Genomic DNA, 25,567 nt, shown 5'->3' on the forward strand with positions numbered 1-25,567 from the left:
GTGTGCGACCGTGTGGACGGGAGGGTTAGGGCAGGGTAGGTGAGTTAGGGTTAGGGCGTGGGTGAGGTGACTGTGCGATAGTGACAGACCTTAGGGTTAAGGTAAGTGGATAGTTAGTGGTGTATGTATAGTTTAGTGTAGGGTTAGGTGTAAGAGTTTAGGTTTATGTGTGTGGATTGCTGTTTGTTTGGTGTGCTTGTGTTGTATATGTATGTGTTTTGGAACAGCAAATTTTTTCCAGAGGAAAAAATTCGCTGTTCTGTATGTTTCGTGTTTTAAATTTTCGATTAATAGGGTTCGATATTAGAACACTCAAAATTTTGAAAGTTTGGTGTTCTAATATAGACCCTGTGAACTCTTGGTTGGGAGGGACACTGAATTTTGATAAAAGTACCACTTAAGGTTTTCTGGGGTTACTGAGTTGACTTTTATTCCAAAGGAGACAGCTTTGTGGTCTGACCTTACCAGTGAGGACATGATATTAGGGATTGGGGGTGCAGCCCTCTCCCATATTGGTGAGTACCAGGTCGAGTGTGTTTGAACCTCTGGTGGGTGAGCACATTATCTGGGTAAGGGTATTTGTGTAAATAAAGTCCAGGAATCATTGTGCCCATGAGTATGAGGCAGTGTATATTTCCCAGTCTACAGAATGCTAGTTAACGTCTACCATGACTAGCGTATTTGTTTAATGTTGAGTGCCTTCAGTAGAGCTAGGTACAAGCTATGGGATTCTAGGGACATACAGAGTGACCTATAGCTCGCTAGGATATGGTATGGGACTTTGCTTATGGTGATTTATACTTGGATAAATTCCAGGGCATCGTCCTGTTTAACCAGCAAAGAGTTAACGCTTGCTGCTAACATAGATTGAGACCCCTCCATCTTTTCTTCCTGTCTGTGCAGCTAATGGTCTAAATGTGTGGAAGGCACTGAAGCTTTGCACTGCAGGAGCATGTTCTGCTGATTTAAACCATGTCTCAGTAACAGCACAGATATATATATTTTTCAGAGTGAGGAGAGCTAGTAGGTGTGGATTTTCTGCATAGGCCCCTAGTATTAAGCAGTAACACCTTTAGGCTTCTTTGGGTTTTATTTGCTATGTCGATAGGCAATGTCAAATTGACAAACCTAGCAAAGGCTCTAAGGTGGTGGATAAAGTTTTAGCCAATTATTGAATTCAATCATCCTTTGTTCATTGTGTGGCATCTTTCTTGGAGAAGGTATAAAGCTGCTCAATGAAAGGCACATACCTGCCTGAGACAGATATTCAGACAGATCACCAATGTCTCTCTTCATATAGCCCAGGGAAGTGCGTCTCAAGTCATTAAAGCCCACATGGACTATGACAGAATCATATTGATACCTGTAGTGTAGTGACTAGAGTGCATGCGTAATTTGGAGGATCCTAGTTCCAGACAAGCAACTAACAGTTATCTTCTTCTTGTTCAGTCTGGTGTGTGCGGTGTCTGTGTATTGTAGAATGCAGTCCCCTTTGACAAGAGTCCTGTGTAATGTGTTGGCTTGCCTTATGGACTTTGCTCTTGGGGCTCCACTCGGGGTAGGAGAATGTGTTGCTTTTGTTGAGTGCTTTAAAGATTGCTGAGGATAGGCATTACTGTTTATAGGCTTAGGAGGCCTTTGATGTTTGGGAAGATTGCTTTTTAGTGCCTCAGTATAGGTTGGTCAATGTGTGTGGTGGATGCAGTGTGTGTGTTGTTGGCAACCTTGTTGTATGTGAGATGTTGTGCCTCCAGTGAAACCGTGTATGTGCATCTCTCACATACTGTGTTTGTTTTTTTAATGATTAAATGGTTGTCTGTGAACATGAAACAATTACTGCATTGTCTAAGGATGCCCACATCTACCAAGCTGGCTATGGAGACATTTGAAAATTGCAAATCCATGTTGTCCAGACCTGTACTTGGGTGGCTACTGTAGGTGGTGCACTGGGTTACACAGAGGTCTCCTTGGGTGGTCTTTGGGGTTTGGTACTACACTAGGTTAGACTGTGATAAGATTTGATAGTAGTGCTGCTTAATATACAAACTAGTTACTCTTAGCTTGTCTCTGCACCAAGGCCTTGTTTTAGCCACACTAAGGCTACAGGTTTCAGTTCTAAGGGAAGTCTTATGGATAAAATTTACTTTCTGGGTGTTTGTGTGTGTACAGGGCACTGCTAACCTTTTGATGCATGTAATACCTCCTAGAAATATTGCTTGAAAGTATAATACTACAACAAAGCTTACTAAACGGTATACAGTATGTTTCCTAGTAATGTTAAGCAGCTGGCTGTGGCTAGTAATTAAATTACCCCTCAGTGTGAACTTACATTAAATTGTGTTTTTTTTTAATAGCACCAGTAAGTGTGAACAGAACTGTGGTAATATTTATGATTTTACTCACTTCATCACACTGATCAAAAACTGGGCTGATATTCTGGGGCCAAAGCAGTACTGCAGCATTCAATTTCATGTCTTCAGGTGTGAACATGTACACATCTAAGAAATAATTCAAGTGTTCTTGGCTCTCCTGCAAAATCAAACAATAATACATTTAAATTATTATTATACTTTCTGATCTCTAAATTCAATTTTCATTTAAAAACAAAGTTATTATTGAACAGAAGTAATAAACTTACTTTGATTCTTGCATTTAGTTTCTGAACCTTCTTGGTTCTTGCCTCTTCCATGTAAGTTAACATTTCAATCATGTCTTCACTTGTTTCTGGAACCTTCAGTGCCCGTGATTCAATAACTTCAAAGGCTTCACAAATTCTTAAAAAGATAACATTTGGTTTTAAAAATGTTATAGTACAGCAGCATTTTTTATTGTGTTTGCTTTTAATACATTCCTTACTAAAATGTTTTTGATGGAAATGCTTACACTGAGAAGAGAAAATGAAACTGTTCTGACTTGGTAAGGTCCTCTAGAAATAAACAATTTGGAATTTAACTTCTTAATGATTAGCTCATATTCCTACCATTTATACAGTTTGTACTGTTTTGAAACTTTGTGACTTTAAAACAGCTGACCTCTATGGCTTTATGTCATAAATTTGAGTATGCTAAGTGTGAGCCTCAGAATTCAAAAAAATGTAAATGAGATTACAAGAAATGCACACTACAAGATTGCTATAACATGCAGAGTTTCTCTTTCTACAAGGTGCAGTGATCTTGAGGATTGCCATATATTGAAGTGGTAGGGGTGTGGAATGTACAGCTCTCCACATCTTGGAGCCTAAGGGGGTTTATCCCAGGTAAAATGCACAAATTCACAATTTGCTCTTACTTCCCATCAATGACCCTTTAACTGTCTTACTTTTGAAATGCGCACTGTCAAATCTTGAATATCCGATAGAGCTCCACACCTTTAAAGACCATATATTTATCAGTTAATATGAAATGAGCACTATCACAGACTTTAACAGCTATTTCTTAGTCAAGTATTCCACAACTTTTAAGTATTAACTATTATTACAGTCTAACAATTGCATTATACCATATCAAAAGCACAGGTTATACTTGGCAATTTATTTCAGAGTAATAGCACGTGTTAATAATGCTAGAGAAAAGTACACTAATGAAAATTATTCAACATTGTTTGACTAGTTTTACAAATCATGAATGCATGCTAGTTTCAGAAATAAGTACAAACTATATGCAAATCCTTTACAAATTCATTTTACTAGAGATCACAATCCACATACTATAGCATGTGGGATAAAATTCTTCTAAGAAGTATATTCCCAAAAAAAAAGAAGTTATGTACTCACCATAATGTTCCATCTGTGCTATTTTCATTCTTCCTCACTGATGGGTCTCAGATCCAATAATTGGATCCGACTCTGCTGCATTTTCTACACTTTGGATCCTAGTCTCGAGCTCCTCCCTCTTACCATAATGCACTTTCTTGCCCCTAACTCTTCAGATTGAGTTCGCTGCCTACTGTTTTTTTTTTTTAAAAAACAGGGCAGAAAAGGAAAATTTTAATGCACAAAAATGGAACATGAAAGCTTCTACACCATCCAAGACCCTACCAGGAATGACAAGGCCAGGGGATGACTGGGAAGGAAGATGAGGAAGAATGAAAATGGAAAACACAGATGAAATGTTATGGTGAGTACATAACTTCTTTATCTGATGGTGTCCTTTCATTCTTCCTCACTGATGGGTCAGAATCCCCAGCAACATAACTCTTGGGAGGTCCTCAAAGAAGGATGTGCCGGAGCACTGTCAAACCAATGGAAGCTCTCTTTTTGGAGACAAATCCCTACTTGTAATATGTCACAAAGGTAAGAATCTTTGACCAAGTGACAGCAGCACAGTTAGCATCGATAGAAACTCTGGGTGAAAAGTAGATACAATAGCCATATATCTGGTAGAATAGGCTCCAGGATGATGAGACGATTACAAACCAAAAAATATTTGGCCAGTGTAATTTTGAAGACTGCTTAACCTAAGCAGTTAGAAGGAACAGAGAGATAAACAGCTGGTCAGAATTCCTGTACTGTTTGGTCTCATGCAATATGAACATAACTGCATATGGACTTCAAGAAGATGTAATAAGTCTTAGCTGTTATTAGAGAAACTGGGAACAATAATTGGTAATTGTATGGATGGTTAATGTTTGCCTCTGTTGTTACTTTGGTTAAGAAGGAGGGATTGGTCTGGAGGGACACCCTCTCTTTAAGAAAAAGAATGTAAGGAGGCTTGGCAAACAAGGCCTAAATCTCTGAAAATTGTTTGTCAAAGTAATTGCTGTCAAGAAAAATGTTTTCCTTGACAAAATGTCATATCCCAGTTGCTTGCTGGTTCAAGGGCTTCGGTATCATTTCCTGAAGGATAACCCTGAGGTCCGAAGGAAAAGAGCAGTCTCTCACAGGAGATCTAAGCAAGAAGATTACTACAGGAAATCTTTACATAATTTGGAAGATGTAAAGGAAAGGAATTTATTACGAGAGTGAAAAATCTATATGTCTATATTATCTATAAGTTGTATTATCACTGGAAATGGAGAAACCATGCGTTTGGTTAAAAAGTATGGAAACTAAGGTACTTGATCTCTGACAGAAGATATTGGAGATTTGGATTGGACTACAGAATTCCTGGAGGATATTTTAGATGGGAACCACAGAGATAGGAGCCAAAACTAATGAGGCCATAAGGGGACAAATATGATAATCGAGGTTTTCAGCTTGTTGGCTTTGTGCAGGACTTTGTGATCAATGGCAGATGGGGATAGACATGTAGGCGATAGATCAAGGGAGTCCAGCTGAACCAGAGCATCACTCAGGGACTCCCCTGAAGGAGGGTTCAGAGTGAAGTGTATGTTCTGCAAAGTCCTGGGGGGGGAGGGTTCCTGCAAGCCTTGCAATGTTAGAAGAACCGCTTTTGTGTTTAGTTTAGTCTATAAGGAGGAAGACTATGATGTTGGACCATTATTAACTTAATATGCACCCCCACCATAGTTGGGGAGCATCCACAATTACTATAGCTAATAGGGGAGGACAAGATAATGGTTTGTCTGACAATATATCCACTGGATGGGAAAACCAACAAATACAACATATGCAAATTTGGGTGTATATTGAGGGAAAAGACAGAGACTGATAAAGAATACACCATTGTACCATCAAAATCTACTGAAAGAATTTGCATGAAAAATTGTAGCTAGAACAGCTAGAATAATGCGAACTGACATTGACTCACTGGCTAACAATGCCAGTTTTGCTAAGAGATGTACAAAAATAAGTCCTACGTATCTGAGTCATAGTACCCAACAGAGTTCCTATGAAAAAACCCTGATTATGTGCAGGAATCGGTTTTAATTGGGCTATATGTTTAATAATGCCCAGGGATTTGGGTATGTACAGAAAAATGAGTAAACCCTGGCTTGTAGAAGTTGCTGCCTGATTGGGGCAGGTTGAAGCCAACCATTCATATACAACAGCAGGAATCCTCCTAGTCTCATGTGAGCTGTCCCGACTGCCCAGAATTAGGTAATTAACTTGGGGGCCGCTGTGAGAGTAAAGGACAGTGATTTGAATGGGCAGTGACTACCTCTTAGTCAAAAACGCAGATGACTCCAGAAAGTACAGTTGTGTACACTTACCATAAATGTAGATGTTCGAGTGTCTTCACTGTTGCAGTCATCACTGTAGGGTTCTCCCCTGCCAGCAGGCAGTCCTCGGTCGGCCAGAATCCCAAAGTCTGGGTCCGGCGTCGGCTGCTCAGCCATGCTGCCTGACGTCAGTGCGCCAGGAGTACAAAACTGGCAGCCGACGCCATGTTCTCCAGTTTTTCTTGCCCCAGATGTCAGGTGATCCAAAATGAGAATAACCCCATACCCTTTTGCAAATACAGCTCAGAGGAAGGGTGAAGAAGGGAACCACACAAAAGAAAAAATAAGAGGGGACAGGAGGGAGGGTAACCCAGACTGCAACAGTGAAGACACTCGAACATCTACATTTATGGTAAGTGTACACAACTGTACTATGTTCATCGTGTTTCACTGTTGCAGTCATCACTGTAGGGTTGAATCCCAAAGCAGAATAAAAGGGAGGTTGTCATAAAGCAGAGGGTGCGGCTAAAAGGCCCTGCAAAACAGCAGAAGCAAAGCCTGCCCTAGACTTAGAGTAGAGAGGTAGATTGTAGTGCTTAGAAAAAGTATGCACTGAACTCCAAGTTGCAGCTTCCAAAATGTCTTTGGTAGGAACTCCCCTGAGGAAGGCAGCTGAAGTGGCAGCAGCCCTGGTAGAGTGAGTCCTTATACTCCCTGGGATTTGCTTTCCATGGTGTGAATAACAAAATCTGATTCCGTGAGCAATCCATTTAGAAATGGTCTGTTTTGAAATGGCTTTGCCTTGGGAACTGGAAGCATAAGAAACAAACAATTGCTCTGATTTCCTGATGTCCTTGGTTCTGTCCAGGTAAAAACGTAGTTGTCTGTGTACATCTAAGGAATGCAAGATCCTTTCCCCCTTATTTTGAGGACTGGGGAAAAAAGTTGGCAGGTGAATAGTTTGATTTAAAGCCACTTTGGAAACCACCTTAGGCATGAAAGTAGGATTAGTCCTTAAAGACACCCAGTCTTGGTGAAAAATAATGTAATGTTCCACAGCCATGAGAGCTTGCAACTCCGAAACTCTCCTGGCAGAGGTCAGAGCTAACAGGATGGCTGTCTTCCATGATAAAAACTTGATGTCAGATGTGGCAGCAGGCTCAAAAGGAGGTAAGGTGAGTTTTTCCAAGACATAGTTGAGATCCCAGGCAGGAATGGGTGGAGATCTAGGGGGGCCTTAAATTCTTAGCTCCTCTGAGAAACTGTCTCATGAACTTGTGGGAAAAGATTGGAGGGTCTGTATTATAATGAGCAGAGATAGCAGAGGCATACATCTTTATGGAAGAGAAGGAGAGACCCTTTTGTAATAGGTCTGTCAGATAAAGTAAAATCAGAGGAATATTAGGAATAAGAGGATCAGAATCCTGAGCCTGCATCCAGGTGCAAAATCTTTTCCATTTTCCTGCATAAGATTTTCTAGTGCTAGGACGTCTGGCTTCTAAAATGACATCCATAACCTGTTTGGGTAGGAGAGAATGAATCATAGACCCTGGATTAGCCAGGCAGCCAGGCTGAGAGTTTTGACATGGGATGGCAGAACCTGACCCTGGTGTTGGGCAGAAGGTTCGGAGTCTGAGGTAAAACCCATGGGGGCTCCTGAGAAAGGTTTTTCAGTGTTGGATACCAAAACTGTCGAGGCCAATTTGGGGCCAGTAAAATTATCATCTTGGGCTTGTCCTGCTTGATCTTTAATAACACCCGTGGAAGAAGAGGTAGAGGCGGAAAGGCATACCCCGAGAGGTTTCTCCAACTGAATGATAGTGCATCCACTTTCCATGCTAGTTCGTGGAATGTCCTTGTGCAAAAAATCTGTAGTTGATGGTTGAGGTGGGATGCAAAAAGATCTATGTGCGGGCATCCCTAGGCTGCTGTAATCATCTTGAATATTTCGGTGTCCAGCATCCATTCGTGTGGTTCTGACAGGTTCCTGCTCAGACTGTCTGCCAGGATGTTTTGTTTCCCTGGTAGATACTGAGCTTGTAGGTCTATTTTGCAAGCTAGAGCTGTGTTCCATAGATTCATGGCTAGTCTGCAAAGGGGGTAGGAGTGTGAACCCCCTTGCTTGTTTATGTACCACATAACTGTGGTGTTGTCTGTCCATATCAGTAGTTGTCCTGGTTGTAGAAGATTCCTGAAGGCCAATAGAGCGTTCTGAACAGCTAACATTTCCTTTAAATTGATATGCAGGTGCTTCTGATGCTTTGTCCAAAGGCCCTGCAGACATGTGCCCTGCAAATGGGCTCCCCATGTGTAATCTGAGGTGACCGTGGTTAGTATCTGGCTGGCAGCAGACTGAAGGCTTTCCCTTTGTTTTGAATACATGCCTTGGACCACCAAAGGAATTCTTTTTGAAGACAGGGCAGGACAGTGATCTGTGTGTCTAAACTGTGGCAATGCTGGGACCATACACTTTTTAGGTACCACTGTATTTTCCTCATATGCAGTCTTGCATATGGTACGAGAAGGATGCAGGAGGCCATGTAACCCAAAGCCTGCAGGAATTTCCTTGCAGATAGCTGAGTTAGTGACGCCAAGGTTTTGAAAGTTGAAGCCAGCTGTAATTGTTTTTTGGATGTCAGAAATGCCATCTGGGTTGTTGTGTTTAGAAGAGCACCCAGAAAAGTTATCTGTTGTGAGGGTGTCAAATTTGACTTTTTTATGTTCACAGTGAATCCCAGGAACTTGAGAAGATTCTGAACAAATTCTAGATGCTGGAGTAAGACATCCTTGCTGTCTGCTTGAATAAGACAGTCGTCCAGATAAGGGTAAATTTGAATTCCCTTGAGTCTGCAAAAAGCTACTACTGGTGCCAGGCATTTGGTGAAGACCCTGGGCGCAGTAGACAATCCAAAGGGCAGCGCAGAGAATTGATAGTGCCTCGATCCGGCCTTGAACCTGAGGTATTTTCTGCACTCCTGCCTGATGGGAATGTGTAAGTAAGCCTCCTTTAATTCCAAAGTTATCATCCATGCATTTTTGTTCAGCATTGGAAGAAGCTGCTGTAGAGTAAGCATCTTGAATTTTGATATCTCGAGAAAAGTGTTCAAGACTGACAGATCCAGAATGGGTCTCCATGAATTTTACTTTCTGGGGACTAGAAAGAGCCTTGAGTAAAAACCTTGTCCCATTTCTGAAAGTGGAACTAGTTCTATGGCCCTCATAGCCAAGAGGGCTTCCACCTGGTTTAAGTCCTCTACCCATTGATGTTTTGGTAGATCCGGCCCTCCGCTTGGTCTTGGTAGGGTATGAAAATGGAATTTGTAACCTCTTGAAACCACATCCATAACCCACTTGTCTTGGGTAATATGAGTCCAATTTAGATGGAAAAGAGAGAGTTTTCCTCCGAGAGGGGCTTCCAGGCAAGAAGTTCCTGCAGCCCAGCAGAGGGAGTCATTGAGCCTGTTTTCTATGAGCTTGAGATCTGTCCTCTCCACCCCTAGGGGTGGAAGCAGTCCACTGTCTTGATCTGTACGAGGTCTGTGTTTGGGGCCTTCTTCGGGAGCGTCTGTATCTACCCCTCTGAGGCCTATCTGAGTTGGGAAAGGACCAATTTTTAGTAGGCCATTTCCTACTAAATCTGGGTGGCTGTACTTGTAAGAAATCCTTACCCGTTTGCATGGATTTTGCCTTGTCCTCCATCTTCTTAATCACCTCTTCAACCTTAGATCCAAACAAAACATTATGCTGAACAGGAGCATCCAGTGACTTAGCTTTTACTTGATCCGGCAAGTTCTGTTCCTTTAACCAAGCATGTCTTCTAATGACTGTGCCAGAGGCAGCAGCCCTACAAGAAGCCTCCAAGGCATCAAAACCACAGTGTAAACCATGCTTCCCTACTTGCTCAGTGGCATGCATTAAATCATGTAATTCCTTATTATCTGCACAAGCAGAAATGGAAGTTAGCTTTTGTTTCAAAACAGACAGTAGAAATTGCTGGTATTTCAGCATATGAAATTAACAGTTTAAAGCCCTAATAGATAAAGTTGCAGAAGTGTACACTTTTTTGCCCCATCTTTCTAAAGCTCTGGAATCCTTCTCTGTGGGAATGGGGTTTTTAGCAGAAGCAGCCTTAACCCCCTTAGGGCCCTGAGAAATGGTTTCAGGATCAGCAGTAGGATTCTTGAATAAAAACTGGTGGGAATCAGGAACCCTATAATATCTGTCTGGCTTAACAAGAGCTGGAGGAAAAGAGTCGGGAGTTAAGATAGCCTCAGAAAAGGCATCATCCACAATATCCAAAATAGGAGGGATAGCCAGGGGTCTATGTTGGGGAAGAAGAAGAAAATCCCCAAGTCTTTTCTTAGATTCTGAGTACTCCTGTCCTTCCCAGTGAAAATGTTCCCTCATTTCATGTAAAGTTTCCCCAAAGGAAAAATCCTCAGGGGGAGAAGCTGAAGGAATGGATTCCTCAGCATCAGAATCCTCATAAGGAGGGAAAGAATAATCCTGGTCAGAAGAAGACACTGAAGAAACAGACGCCTGATCAGAAGAATCATAATGCAATTCCTGCCTTGGCCTTTTATCTGGAGGGGGATGAGAACCCCTAATCATAGTAAGTAAGTCCTTCGCCATCTTAAGTAACTGTTTCTGAGACTTGGGTCCCGGATCAGAAGAGGTCTGGGCTGTAGTCTTTGATTTGGAAGGAGTCTTTGGCTTTGCCTTTATCAGAAGCTGTGTAGGCCTGAAAACCCCCTCGGAAGCCGGTACCTGCACAGCGGCTCCGGACCTATCCAAAGGAGCATTGTTCGAAGGTCCTGCAACTGAAATATTCAAAGGCCTAGTTGGCTCCTCGTGGGAGTCCGTTTCGGCCATCGGTTCCGAAATGGCCGACGACAGGGGCTGCAAAAGCACCTCACTGACGATGGTCAAACCTGAAGCTGGCTCTGCTTGTTCAACATCATCTGTTTTGGACCTCAGAGGCCTGTCTTTATCCTTGCGTCATTTGTAAACTCCGGTAGTCGGAAGCGTGTCCAATGACATTTTGTAATTAAATTGCCTACCGAAGTAATGAAATGCAAAATCGTACCTTCATTTAATTGTATGTTGATTAAATCTAGCACAAAACCAACAACTAGCTACGTCGTGGTCAGGGCCTAAGCAAGGAATACAGTCAGAATGAAAATCCTTATGAGGTATTTGCTTCCCACATGAAATACAATTATTAACTTTTTCTGACATCGGACTGGAGCAAGAAAAAAGTTTCCCCAACGGGGTACTTAGCTTTGAAAAGGAGAAGAAAGTCTTTGGACTGAAGTGCATAAGAAAAAATTGTCAGGAGTCAGCCGACCAGCACTTGCGAACTGCTTTCACCGCATGGCAAGAAAGACTGGAGAACATGGCGTCGGCTGCCAGTTTTGTACTCCTGGTGCACTGATGTCAGGCAGCATGGCTGAGCAGCTGACGCCGGACCCAGACTTTGGGATTCTAGCCGACCGAGGACTGCCTGCCGGCAGGGGAGAACCCTACAGTGATGACTGCAACAGTGAAACACGATGAACATCGCCTATTTTAAAGTGGTATTATGCATCCTGGAGGTGTATGGAGCACATTCATTAGACCTTGCACAGAAGAATCAGGATGGACTGAACCGTAGAATAGTTAGATTTAGAATTGATCTCAGGACCTCCATCTTCTTCTCTTTCTCTTTTTTTGTTTTAATATGGGAAGTTGAAGGATACTGAGTGCCTTCCACTACGCAAGGGATCAGACTCTTTGAAGTGTTCGAAATGGAGAGCAAGGTAGTCATTTGAGGAGAGAATTTCCTGACATCTCCGAAATACTTGGAGTTGAAGAGTGAATTAATAAAAATAGTTAATGAATCTCCACCAAGATAGAATAAGGGAAATCTTGGGGATCCATGCGATTGCCCAGCTGCTTGCATGCATGTCTGCTATTGGCAATACCTGCAACAGCTGTTTGGAAGGCATTCTGAGATCTTCCATAGATACAAGCTTGGGAAAATATGGAAGTTCTACCCTACACATTTTTAAGGCCTAGAGAAATGTGTAGGTAGTAAACAACTTCAGCGTGGGAGTATCTAAGGTGAACTCACGTAATCCAAAAAAAATTTTCATCGTTCCAAATGTACTGAAGAGGGAAGGACAAAGGGGATTGATGATCAACTCCTACATAGTGACACGTCACTACCATAGCATCTAGCAGGATTGCCACACTGCAAAGGGGGACAAAGGAAGGGGATGCTGTTGGAGAAAAAATTTGGAGAATCCTTCTTTTCTCTGTGAAAGGCATAATGGAGGAGTCCGAATGTGCTCTCCTACTCACTGTACTCTGAGGGGAAAAACCCCTTGGGAATATTATTCTAGAGAGAATGGTCACTTTAGTGTGAAGCAAGTCCTAGCCACTAAAAACAAAAATAAGACAGAGAGAGGGAGGAAGGTATGGTTCGATCCCGAGACAGACTCCATGGTGGTGGTTTACTTGTGGATGGGACAGATCCAGGAAGACTGGGGACTAACCAATCCAAAGCCTTTGTGTCCCAGTCTTACCTTAATTGAAGGGAAGCGGAATGAACCTGTGCAGGATCAGATGTAAGGGTCTATATTAGATAATCAAACGTTTGAAAGTTCGACTCTCATATGGTCGACACCATATAATCGAACTTTCAAAAGTTCAAATATCTACTAAAAATAAATAAAGTACACAAAACACCTACCTGAAGCTTTTAAACAGGGGGCAAGCCCCCGTGCACCCCCACACCCACTGCTCTTTAAATATACCAACTCCGAGATCACACTACAATGCAGAAAGGGGAAATCTTCCCTTACGGAGATCTCCATTACAGCATTTGAACATTCAAAAATCCGACCATATAGTGCCGACCATAGGAGATTCGGAATTTGGAATGTTCAAATATTCAATATAGACCTCAGATGTAAGCCTCCAAGGTAAAACTGTATCCTGGGCCAGAAGAGGACACCAGTCTCAGAGAGCAACTTCATGGAGCCACGACACAGCAAGTCTGTCCAGACCTCCATGCAGGTGTAAAAACATACATACATGAGGAAGGTAAACAGTCTACCCAGGCAGTGTTGGGAAGTCAGCATCTAACCCTTGCCTATAGAGGTTAAAGGCACAGATTTTTTTTAATTGAGCCACCATGCCTCCTGAAAGGAAGAAGGGAAGCCATGCCTCTCAACCTCTTAGCTCAAGAAATCTGGACAAAGTCTTACAGGATGGAGGGCAAAGGCCACAAAATATGGACGGGTTTTAAATATTGCTCTTATAAGCTAAAAAAGTAGCTAGAATAACAGAATCTATGTTAGCATGCCTTTGAGCTGAAAGGCATTCTCTAAATGAAGCTGAAAAACAGAAATAATGGGACCATTGGGTCCGAGGGATGCCTCAGATTCAAAGAAAGCTGAATTTGCCCAACAGTTCTGGATCTGAAGGCACCAGATCCAAGAACAGCTCAGCTCTCTCCAGATAACCTGCTATTGTTGGATCTTAGGCTTAGGATCTGAGGAGAGAACCGCCCGAGCAGATCTGACCCAATGGGGAAAGGAAGGATCCAAAAGACGGCTCGACTGAATCCAAAGTAACCGGAATAGACACTTTCAGGGATTGTAATATAGAATCAAAATAAGCCTCTGAGGAGAAACAGTACTATAATGAGTGAGCACCTCTGCAAGCCACGACTGGGTGGAACTGACCAGACCTCCATGCTGGCAGAACAACAAACAGTGAGACCATTGGATCAGATGGATGTTTTGGATACGAAGAAACTATATTGGGTGAACAGCTCGAACCTGAGAAATGCCTGGGGCTTATCTAGTGGATCCTAGGCTTAGGATCCGATGAAGAAAAATTAGCTGGGCAGATTGGATCCGAACAGGGAAGTCAGGCTCCAATAGAGTTTTAGTTAGTCTGTCCCTAAAACCTGAGCCTCATGAGCAAATCTGCAGTCAGTTAGATCCGAAGGCTTAGAATCCAATGGGAATAACCAGATAAAGGGGAAAAAAACATTAATAATGATTAGCACTTATCTGATGGATTCTAGGTTTAGGATCCAAAAAGGAGAAATCATTTGATGGAACCAATCAGATCCGAAGATAGAAGTCAGGATCTGAAGTAGCTTTTAGTTTTTGTTGGTTGGTCATTTTTGTTTTTAGCTTCAGGAGGCAGCTATAAAACAGTCTTCACAGGCAAATCTCCAATCAGTCAGATATAAAGGCTTTGGTCTGATGGAGATACCAAACAACGGAAAAATTTTATACGGATGAACTCATCAGATCTGTGGGAACGTCAGGATCTCGAGAGGTCCTAGAAACTTTGGATCGGAGGAAATGGGTTCAAAATCCTCATTTGTTCTGCTCTTCTTCCTTTTTTTTTTGTATTAGGGGCTGTGAACTCCTAAGGAAAATAGGGTTTCAAAATTGTAGTAGGTTCCGATGAGAGCTGCTTCAGACTACAACTGAAGAGGTATATCTGTGAAGAAATCTGGTTCTTCTCAAGTCATCTGGCACTGGAACAGTCCAAGCAGTGATTCAGGATTATAAGAGAGCAGCTGTCCTGAAACTGTTAGATATAAGCAAATGCATAATTTAGAAGTTAAAATAATAACAGACCTTGCATCAGCATGAATTCTTTCAGAATGTGAAGTCTGTAACAAGTCCGCCATCATATTCTCACAAGGTTGTCAACAATCTGTCAGTGACTCAGCAAGAAGAACACTAAAAAAATACAAGAATGGACCTGAACAACTGCACAAACAACACCCTGACTGTAAATATCCGAACAGCTAAGTATCAATATAATATCCATACAAGTCAACAAGGAAAGACATCCAGCCAAACAAGTTGCCATTACAGAGAGACACAGCTAATTCACAAAAGAATGGATGCAAAGACAGATCACAAGAACCCGGTGACTGAGGGAGACATCCGGAAAACAGAAATTATGACACTAGCACCCTACAACAGATTCCCAAACAAAAACCAAGCAGGGTATGCAGGCATTAGCAACAACAGCAATGCAGTTGCAGGAAAAGCACAGACAAGCACTCCAGCATAACCATATAAAAAACTAAAGAAAAACAAAGCTTGAAAAGCAACATCTCTAGCTACCAAGGAAGGAAGAAACTGAAAAGGAGAGAAAAACAGATGAAATAGTATATTTTATATAAATTCATACAAAAAGATAAAGATAAAAAAATTTCTTACAACTCAAGACTTAGGAATCTTCCTTCTTACCACATTGGTGGCAAATGAGATCTGTGGAGTTAGGGATAGTATAGTGCATTATGGGATTAGGGAGGAAATCGAGACAAGAAAATGCGGCCAAGCTGGATCCAAGGATCAGATCAGAGACCCTTCAGTAAGGAAGAATGAAAAGGATAACCTCAGATCATACATTAAATGTATATAAGGCTATGAGTTTAAACATATTAGTCAGTCAAAATAACTAAACTATTAAAAAATAAAAAACATTACAGGGGTGTGTGCTGTTTAGAAAATGACTTTTTATAAGATTTAAGTTAAGTAGTATCTTTTTTGCTCATATGATAGGAATGATAGGAATGACAGTAGAGAAGACAGATTTTGGTCTCTAATAAAGCCAGTTTACACAGCAACTGTGCGTGATTTTAAGAATCCGTTTTTTTTACTTGGATTTATGAATATATACAGTAGCTTATAAGTTACTCTTCAAGTAGCATGAGCTACCAATATTCTAGCAAAACAGTCAAAGTTTTCCTGAGTTGACACTTATCATGGTTCTTAGGACATTTATTGTGTTTAAGTGCAACACTGCTTCATCCTTACTGACAGGGAGTTTGCTTGCCACCATTTTGTTATACATATCAAACCTGCTGAAGAATTTATCCAGTTCATTCAAGAATACAATACTGTCATCATAAGAGGCTGATGCAAGTTTGTAGTTAGTTATGGTCTGTATGCCTTTCCATAGACTCCTGGAATCATTTTGATCACTGAAATGACCCTGGATCTTTCTGCCATGGGTTCTCTTTGCTTTCTTTATACCTTTACTCAGTTTGCCTCTGGCTGCTTTTATGGCTTCCATGTTCTTGGATATGACTGCTGCATTTTGTGCTTTTAAGAGCTCATACACCTCACTGGTTAACCATGGCTTTTGGTTTGTTCGTATGGTGATGCAGTTGGTGGTAGTTATGTCATCTACACATTTTGAGATGTAAGCTATAACCAACTCTATATATGCTTCCAGATCAGTTTAGTTGTTTGACATGACTACATCCTTAAACATTGATTAATTCATATACTTCAAGCAGTCCTGCAAGGCTGAGACAGTTCCCTGAGACCATAGCCTTATTTGTTTCCTTGTTGGTTTGCCAGATTTTAGCAGTGGCTTACATGCAGGAACCAGGATGATTGTAAAATTATCAGAGTTTCCAAGTTGTGGATAAGGTGCTTCCTTATATGCCTGCTTTATGTTAGTGTATACCTTGTCCAGTGTATTTACACCCTTCGTGGCAAAATTCACATATTGAAGGTAGTGTGGTAGTACTGTCTTTAGGTTGGTTTGGTTAAAGTCCCTTGCAATTACCTGTGCAAACCCTGGGTACCTGTTCTGGAGATCACTTATGGACCGATACAAAGTAGACAATGCTTCATTGGTGTTCACACTGGGTGGGATGTAGAGTGCCATAATGCATACTCCATTAAACTCCCTAGGCAGGCAGCATGGCCTGCATTTTACAGACATGAATTCAATATTCTCAGAGCAGAAAGAGGTAATCATTTCACAATTACTACACCAACTGTTGTTCACATATATACATACACCCCCTCCCTGAAATTTGCCACATAGTGATAGAATTCTATCAGCTCTAAATAAAGTCATTCCCCTCTACATTTACTGTGCTGTCATTGATATTGGGACTTAGTCACATTTTGGTAAACACAGAAAAATTAGAAGTTATGTACTCACCATAACGTTCCATCTGAGTAGGTAGTTCATTTGTCTGCAACCTGTGGGTTACGGATCCGATATCGGATCCGAGCCGGCAACTTGTTTCAAGCTAACGGATCCGAGCTCCTAGCCCCTCCCTTCACCCATAATCCCCTGCTAACCCTCCATGACCTCAGATCAAGTTTGCCTCTCCATATATATCCAACAAAGGATATCTAAAAAAACTAATAGATCCAAAGAAGGTCAGGGGGAAGGAGGGGGGGGATGGTTGCAAACAAATGAACTACCTACTCAGATGGAACGTTATGGTGAGTACATAACTTCTAAATCTGAAGTAGGAATGTTCATTTGTCTGCAACCTGTGGGACAGAGTCCCCAGCTACCTGCACCCTGGGTGGCCATCATGGAAGGATATTACGAAGCACCGCAGAGCCAAAGGATGCTCTTCCTCTAGAAAGCAGGTCTAGCTTGTAGTGGTTGATAAAGGTATGAGATGAAGCCCAAGTGGCTGCAGAACAAATATCATCCAAAGGAACTCTAGACTTGAAAGCTGCAGAAGTAGAAATGGAGCGAGTGGAATGAGCATGAACTCCTTCTGGTGCGGGTCTACCCGAGGCTTGATAAGCTAGCAGGATACATTGGGAAATCCAGCGAGATAAAGATACTTTAGAGATAGCTTTCCCCAAGTTAAATTTGGCAAAGGAAATGAACAGCTGGTCGGATTGTCTATGGCCAGCCGTCCTATGGGTATAAAAACGAAGCTGCCTATGAACATCCAATGAGTGCAGCTTGTATTCACCCTTATTTTGATATTTAGGGAAGAAAACCGGTAAATTTATGGATTGGTTTATGTTGGTTTCAGATGCTATCTTGGGAAGAAAGGAGGGATTGATCCTGAGGTACACTCTATCAGGGTGAAAAATCAGGTACAGAGGTTTTACAGAAAGAGCCTGAAGTTCCGATACTCTTTTCGCTGAAGTAATGGCTACAAGGAATGCCGTTTTCCATGACAAGAATTTGAGGTCCACTGAAGCAGCGGGTTCAAAGGGTGGAGCAGTCAAGGCTTGAAGAACTAAAATAAGATCCCATGGGGGTACGGCTTCTTTTACAGGAGGTCTAAGTAAAAAGGTACCCTTGAGAAAGGTTTTACACAATTTGGCTGACATCAAGGGTCCTGTATCATGTCCCACATGATAATGAGAAATGGCTGCCAATTGCACTTTGACAGTTGAACAACTAGCATCTTCTTGAAAGAGTTCAGTTAGGAAGTCTAAAATGGATGGAAGAGGAGCCGTAAAGGGATCTAGCTCTCGGCGCTCTGCCCAGATGGAAAAACATTTCCATTTGCTGTGATATACCTTCCTGGTGGAGGGCGTATGTGCTGCCATGAGGATGGCTTTGACTTGTGAAGAGATACCGGGAGTCCTAACTAGGAGTGGAACTGGAGCAACCAAGCTGTCAGTTTCAGATTGTCCAGGTTTGGAGTTGGCAAGTCCAACGGATGGGAGATGAGATCCGGGATGGGATCTAGAATCCAAGGGTGATTCACAAGGTGAGACCACAGGTAAGGGAACCAAATTTGTCGAGGCCAGAATGGGGCAATGAGAATCATTTTGCTCCCCAACCATGAGGCTTTCTGTAACAGTTGTAACATCATTGGAAGAGGAGGATAGGCATAGAGTAGACTGGGTGGCCAAGCATGTACCAGAGCGTCTCTTGGAGATTCCCCTGGTGGGGGGATTAGAGTGAAGAAATTGTTGCATTTGGCGTTTGATGGAGATGCAAAAAGATCGCAGCAGGGTTGCCCCCATGTTGTGAATATCTGCTTCGCTACTAGGGGATTGAGAGACCACTCGTAGGGGGTAAGAAGGGTGCAGCTGAGCTTGTCCGCTAGGATATTGGTCCTCCCCGGAATGTGCATTGCAATCAGAAAGCGGTTGGTGGAGATCACCCATTCCCACACTCTCATGGCTTCGCGGCAAAGAGGATAAGATCTGGTTCCCCCCTGTTTGTTGATATACCAGACCACTGACATGTTGTCTGAGTGAATTGCAATCGTTCCTGTGGGGAGGAAGCTCTGAAGTGCTTGCAACGCTAACAGCACCGCTCTCATCTCCAGAACGTTGGTATACAGGGAGGTCTCTGTATCGTTCCACGTGCCTTGGACTGTCCTGCCTGAGTAATGCCCCCCCCCCACCCGAGGCGGGAAGCATCCGTGGTCACCGTGGCGATGGGGGGAGAGGTGCAGAAGGGTCAGCCCGTATGGAAGTTTGATGCTTGGAGCCACCATAGTAACGCCCTTCTGCAAGCCTTGCTGATAGCAATGGGATGGTGGAGAGGGAGGGAGGGATAGGAAGGACCATTGCACTAACAGAGTCCATTGCAGGACTCGCATGTTCAAATGGGCGCATGGAAGGAGTGTAATCGCTGCTGCCATGGAGCCTAGTGCCCTCAGGATCAATTCTGCTGGTGAAGCCTCTGAAAGAAGGATAGCCCACACATGGAGTTGAAGATTTCTGATTCTCTCCGCAGTTAGGAAGGCTCGCAAATCTCTGGTATTTATTCTGGCACCTATAAATTCTATGATCTGTGTTGGAGCCAGTAGGGATTTGCCGACATTGATAGTAATGCCTAGTTGTGGGGCTAGATGGAGAAAGAAGTCTCTGGCTGAGCAAAGTAGATGCCTTGTTGGTGCGGTCAGGAGCCAGTCGTCCAGGTACGGGAAGACCTGAATTCCCTGGAGTCTCAGGTGGACCGCAATCACTGCTAACACTTTGGTGAACACCCGGGGGGCTGTGGTGAGGCCAAAGGGAAGGACCCTGAACTGGTAGTGACTGGCTCCCAGCCGGAAGCGAAGGAACCTCCTGGATCATTTGTCCATTAAGATGTGGTAATACGCATCCTTGAGGTCTATAGAGCACATCCAATCATTCTCCCTCAGAAGGGGGAGGATAGATTGAAGAGTGACCATTCGGAATTTTTCCTTGGTTACTGACAGGTTCAAGTGGGAAAGGTCTAGGATGGGTCTCAGATCCCCCGTCTTTTTTGGCACCAAAAAGAACCTGGAGTAGAACCCTAATCTGAGCTGGTCTTGGGGGATGGGCTGGATGGTACTTTTTCTTAGCAGCTGCTGTATTTCTGCGGCTGCGGCCTCCCTGTGATCGGGTGGTACATCGGGGAGGTTCTTGGATTGGGGGACATGGAGAATTGGTATTTTGTACCCTCTGGATATGATGCGAAGCACCCAGCGGTCTGTTGTGATGGACTCCCATTGCCCTAGATGCTTCGAAAAACACCCCCCGACTGCCTCCAGAGTGGAGCAGCCAGGCCACCCCTCAGGGTTGCTGCGCGGGCCGTTCAGAGAAAGGTTCTCTGGACCCGAAATTTCTCGGAGCCCCTCTGCCCCTAGGGCAACGTCCTCCCTGTCCACCTCTGCCACGGTAGGACTGGTTGTCCGGAGCTGGTTGGGAATGTTGTGATTTTCGGAACCACATCTTCTTCTGACCCTTTTGGTTCCTTGAAAAGGACTGCTGGGGAGCAGAGAAGCGGACTCCGACGGCAGACAAAGTCTTCCCGTCCTTCTCGCTCTGGACAAGCATCTCGCGAACTGTTTTGCCAAAAAGGGCAGAACCATCAAAGGGGGCGTTCGCGAAGGACGCTTTAAAGGGCTCCGTAAAGTCGCAATGAGAGAGCCAGGCCTGACGTCTCATGACTAGGCCTGCTCCGCTGGCCCTAGTGGCTCCCTCTGTGGCGTGGGACAATAGCCGCATAGAGGTGTTTGAAATAGATCTCAGAGTGGCCATTCGGGTGGAGTACAATTGTTTATCCTCCTCCGACATGGACTCAGGGGGGGATGCAGCATATTCTTTGATAAGATCCCGCTGCATCCTGATGACATGTGCCATATAGTTCAGAGACCTTACTGAGAAGGTCGCTGAACTAAAAACTCGCTTCCCTAAGCGATCCATCAAACGGGACTCTTTGCTCGGTGGATGGACTGAGGGACTCTCTTGAGCCAATTCCCTCTTTGTGGCTGCCGCCATCAACATGGCATCTACAGGGGGGCCTTTACTCCAATGAGACCGGTCTGAGGGGGGGCTAAGAATCCTATCCGGTCGTTTGGGTATTGGCTCCACGGTGTCCGGATCCTTCCATGCCCTGGTGGTAATAAGGTCCACCAGGGGATCGGCTGGAGGGGACACCCAGGAGGTAGACGGGCCTGCCTCGAATGCCTCCAGAAACACGGACTCGTCAGAGGAAGACTTGGGGGCAGACCACCCACCTCTGATTCTTAGCATCTCCATGATGTCTCCAAAGGAGACATCCTCAGGGGGTGATCTTGGGGAGCCTTCCCCTTCCTCCAAGTCCGTGTCCTCGGTTAAGGACTCAGGGGAGTCCACGTGCCTCCTTTTGCACTTGTGCTTGCGGGGAGCTTCCTCGGGGGGACTGTCCGAGGAGGCCTCGCCAGCGACATCTTGTTCCAATGGAACTATCTGTGACATCGAAGCAGGCTGTCCCTTTGGCCGGGTGATGGAAGCCTGGCCCAGCAGAGAGGGAGTGCAGGGAGGAGTCGATGCAAGGACCGGGGGTCTGGATGCTCTCAACAGAGCCCTCTCCACAACATCGAATGCCGAGGGAGAGCCACTCTCTAATGGATCCGAAAGTCGGCTCCCACTCGGATCCGATGAAGGGATCGGAGCCGGCGCCGAGATCGTCAGATCCGAGGGACCAGTGTGCTCCGACCTGGACGGAGCCGAAGGCACACTGAATCCCCTAGATCCGAAGCTCGAACCACGGCTCCGAGAGGTCGGATCCGACTGACTCGAGGGTAGGGTCGGATCCGAAGTACCAAGTACTGTCGGAGCCGACCCACCCCCGGCTCCAAGGCTGCTCGGCTCCGAGCGTTCTGAACCCGGGTAGCGGGTCGGAGAAGGAGCAATTGGGTGGAAAAAAGGTGTTGAGCTCCCCCCCTGGGGGGGGGGGAGGCAAGAGCACTCCCATCTGCAGCTGGGCCTGGATGAACCTTCGCATCATCCGGTCCAAGTCTGCATCAGATAAACTGAATGTAGATCTCGAAGAGGCCACCGAGGCAGGCCTGGAATGCCGCCTCGATGACCTCGATGGAGATCGGGTCTCCTCCTCCTCGGGCCCCAGGGAGAAAGAAGGGGATCGGAGCCGAGGAGGAGGAGACCTAGAAGCAATGGAGGGAGAAGCCCGCTTAGCTGGCGGGGCCGAAACGGAGGTCTCGGCCCGCCGCTTGTGGTGCTTCTCCCTCCGTTTCTCCCTCCTGGCCTCCCTGCCCTCCGACACTTTAGTGGGAGTTTGAGTCCCAGTCAGAGGCAGGGGGGCAGGAGTGGCAACCATCACAGGCTGTGATGGAGCCACAGGAGTAGCAGAGGAAGCGGAGGCCGAAGCCGAATCCAGGGGTAGAAGTCCCGCCAGGACGAGCTTCGACCTCCACTCTTTCAGTGCCCTGGGGTTGAACGCTGCACAGATAGTATAGCCCGAGGTGAGGTGTTCAACCCCAAGGCACCGAACGCTCCGAGTGTGGCCATCAGCTGGGGAGAGCTTATGGCCACACTCGGTACATTTAGAAAATATGGCTTTTGGGGCCTCAGCCATTCCTTTTTTTTTTTTTTTTTTTTTAACAATAAAGAAAAAACAACTACACACACAGGCCCCAAAAGACACACAACAAACACTCACACACTAGCGACCAGCGAAGGGAGGGTATTAATTAAACAAAAAATAGGGAACCTAACTCAGACACACTTTATAAATGTTAATTTAAACTAAAAGAGAGTTTTCTGACGGAAAAAATTTACTTTTTAGTCACTTATCTGGAGCTCAAGAAAAGGATCCAGCCATCACAAGCACGGCAAACTAGATCTGAGGTCATGGAGGGTTAGCAGGGGATTATGGGTGAAGGGAGGGGCTAGGAGCTCGGATCCATTAGCTTGAAACAAGTTGCCGGCTCGGATCCGATATCGGATCCGTAACCCACAGGTTGCAGACAAATGAACATTCCTACTTCAGATCAACTGTTTCACCTTGTTTTGTGAAGAGAGTTCCAGCCGTAAGTGATCCATCTTACTTTCTAGTGAGTGTACATTAGCCAGACATATGGAAAGCAGAGCAGGCCTGCGAGGATTAGCTTTTAATCGGTCAGTAATTTCTGCTCTGGTTCCTCTTTTTCTTGAACTTGCACATCTTTTCCTTTTTAAGTGTTTTCCAGGAGTGATAAACATACTATTAGCCAGATGTTTACATTCCTGGCCATGTTCTAGCAAAATGCCCATCTTTAGGAGTTCCTGTAGTATGTTCAGCCTTACAGGCCTCTCTACTAGTAGCTCATCATACAGACAGCACAGCGAGACTGTAGATTCAATTTCTAGCAGACTTATATTGTAGCTTAATATACCTTAATTTTCTGCCTCTGTAACTGATTTTCCTGAAGTTTCTGGTGAAAAACAAGACAAATAATGCACTTTTCTGATGGGATCCAAAGCAGCTGCCACACAGGCAGCATTCATTTTTTGTGTCTTTTGGCTTTTCCTGGTTAGGGGTCGCCACAGCGGAACTCCGGTCTGCTAATGATTGGCAGTAGATTTTTACGTACTGGCTTGCCACCCTAATGCACAACCTTCAACGAAGGATCGCCCATTCACGCATGTCGCTACACAGAATATGCTCTACCTGAGAATCGAACGGGCAACGTGTAACTGTGAGGCAACAATGCTACCGCAGCATCACCGCCGCAGTACACAAGCAGCATTAATGATGTTGAGAAATAAAACAAAAAAAGTTTCTTTTTCATATCAGTTGGTCTATGATAGAGTCATTCATGGTGGATCAATAGCTAGGTCCATTCTTTTTATACACCACAACTCAATTTTTCTTGGAAGATGCCACACCTGGTGGTCCACATGCATGGTGATACTGCACACTGCAATAGCATGTATCTAAATAAGTATATGTAGCTCATATGTCCACCAGTCAGCCCCCACCCCCCCATATTAGTGAACACATTTCCTGCAAATCAAGGGAATGACACCTACATTGCTAACAAGTATACAGAAAACTGCAAAAAGGGGGTGGAGGCAGTGAAGCGATATTTCAGACCCATCAAGAAGGGTCTTCTCAAAGATCAATTAATACAGTAAGAATGTATATGCTGTGTCCAATATCAGGGATTTTCCTAGATGAGTCAGTCACTGGGCTGAATCTTAAGCAGTAAATCCAAACCAGTACAGTGGAAGGGCAATCAAAGAGCCAACAAAACAAAAAGTTTGTCCATGAGCACAGATTAATGAAAAGAACCCTGACAGTCAAGACAATAACATTTTATGAATTTATACAAAGAGGACCAAGTGGCAATAGCACAGATGCCTACAATGGAAACATTCTTGAAATACGCACTTGCATGAGAAATCTTTCTTCTGAAGTAGCCTTTAACTGGAACATTTTACAACAGACATGTAGCTGCCAGGCGATATCTCATAATGCACATAGAAATCCAGTTGTAAAGAGTTTAGTTTGCAGCTATAAGTCCTTTGCCATATACAGAAAAAGGAACAAAAGTATAGCTGTGTAAGTAAACTTACCATAACAGTAGATGTTCAAATGATCACTGCTGCACTGGCCTTAGCTATTAGTATCCAAGCTTCAGGGCAACTTTCATGTATCTAAACCATTAGTCAGCTTGAGCTGAACTGCCTAAAAGGTCAAGTTAGGGTGCTAAGCCCTTTCAAGCTTTCATGCCAACAGAGAGAGGAAGGTTAAAAAGCCCTGACAAGGAGAATGTTAGGAAAATAAAGGATTACATGCTGGCATAAAAGACACAAGAATAAGGGGGATAGAGGGAGAGAGTGGCTACTGCAGCAGTGAACATGTGAACATCTGCTATTATGGCAAGTTTACATGCACAATTGTACTATGTTCATCATTTGATCACTGCTACAAGCAGAAGGAGCCCTGGCAGAAAGAGCCTTGACCCTGCCTGTAATCATTTTGTTGTGGTGGCTATAGCAAACGATAATAGCACAAGACAACCATTTGGAAATAGTCCACTCTGACAAATTTTGTCTTTTTTTCTTACCTTCACAAGAAATTAACAACTAATCAGATTTCCTGAAAGATTTTGTACCTTGGTACAAGGTAAACTTAGATACCACCTTAGGCATATGGAATTATTAGTTCTTAAACCAACTTTATCCTTATGCAGAATCAGATAAAATTGGCCCATCATAACAGCTTACAACTCAGATACTTTTCTTGCAGAGGTCAGAGCAATTAGCAATAAATTTCATGTTAAGAACTTCAATAAAGCCTGATGAGCCAGTTCAAATGGAGCAAGAGTTACTTTTTGTAACATAAAGTTAATATCCCAAGGAAGTGTCACTTGTTTTCTAGGAGGCTCCATATGAAACATCCATTTCAAAGGCATTTTGACATGAAAAAGCACTGAAAGAGAATGATCCAGGGGCAGACATGTTGAAATGGCCAGCAAATGAACCTTGACTTGAGAAGTAAGAAATGCCAG

At 43.9% G+C, this 25,567-nt stretch overlaps 1 protein-coding gene across 1 annotated transcript in view; it reads right to left on the reverse strand.

The window, feature by feature from the left end:
• The window catches only part of DNAH12 (dynein axonemal heavy chain 12), a 4,520,724-nt gene that overhangs the window by 3,513,293 nt on the left and 981,864 nt on the right, over window positions 1–25,567 (reverse strand). Inside the window, exons 10-11 of the mRNA XM_044078497.1 lie at window positions 2,639–2,774; window positions 2,404–2,529 (exon numbers count right to left, since the gene is read on the reverse strand). Of these exons, the coding sequence (XP_043934432.1) occupies window positions 2,404–2,529; window positions 2,639–2,774 (262 nt within the window). The remainder of the gene's footprint in view (window positions 1–2,403; window positions 2,530–2,638; window positions 2,775–25,567) is intronic.

Source organism: Protopterus annectens, chromosome 7.part1 (genome assembly GCF_019279795.1).
Source record: "Protopterus annectens isolate FY-2018-M chromosome 7.part1, PAN1.0, whole genome shotgun sequence".
Taxonomy (NCBI): domain Eukaryota; kingdom Metazoa; phylum Chordata; order Ceratodontiformes; family Protopteridae; genus Protopterus; species Protopterus annectens.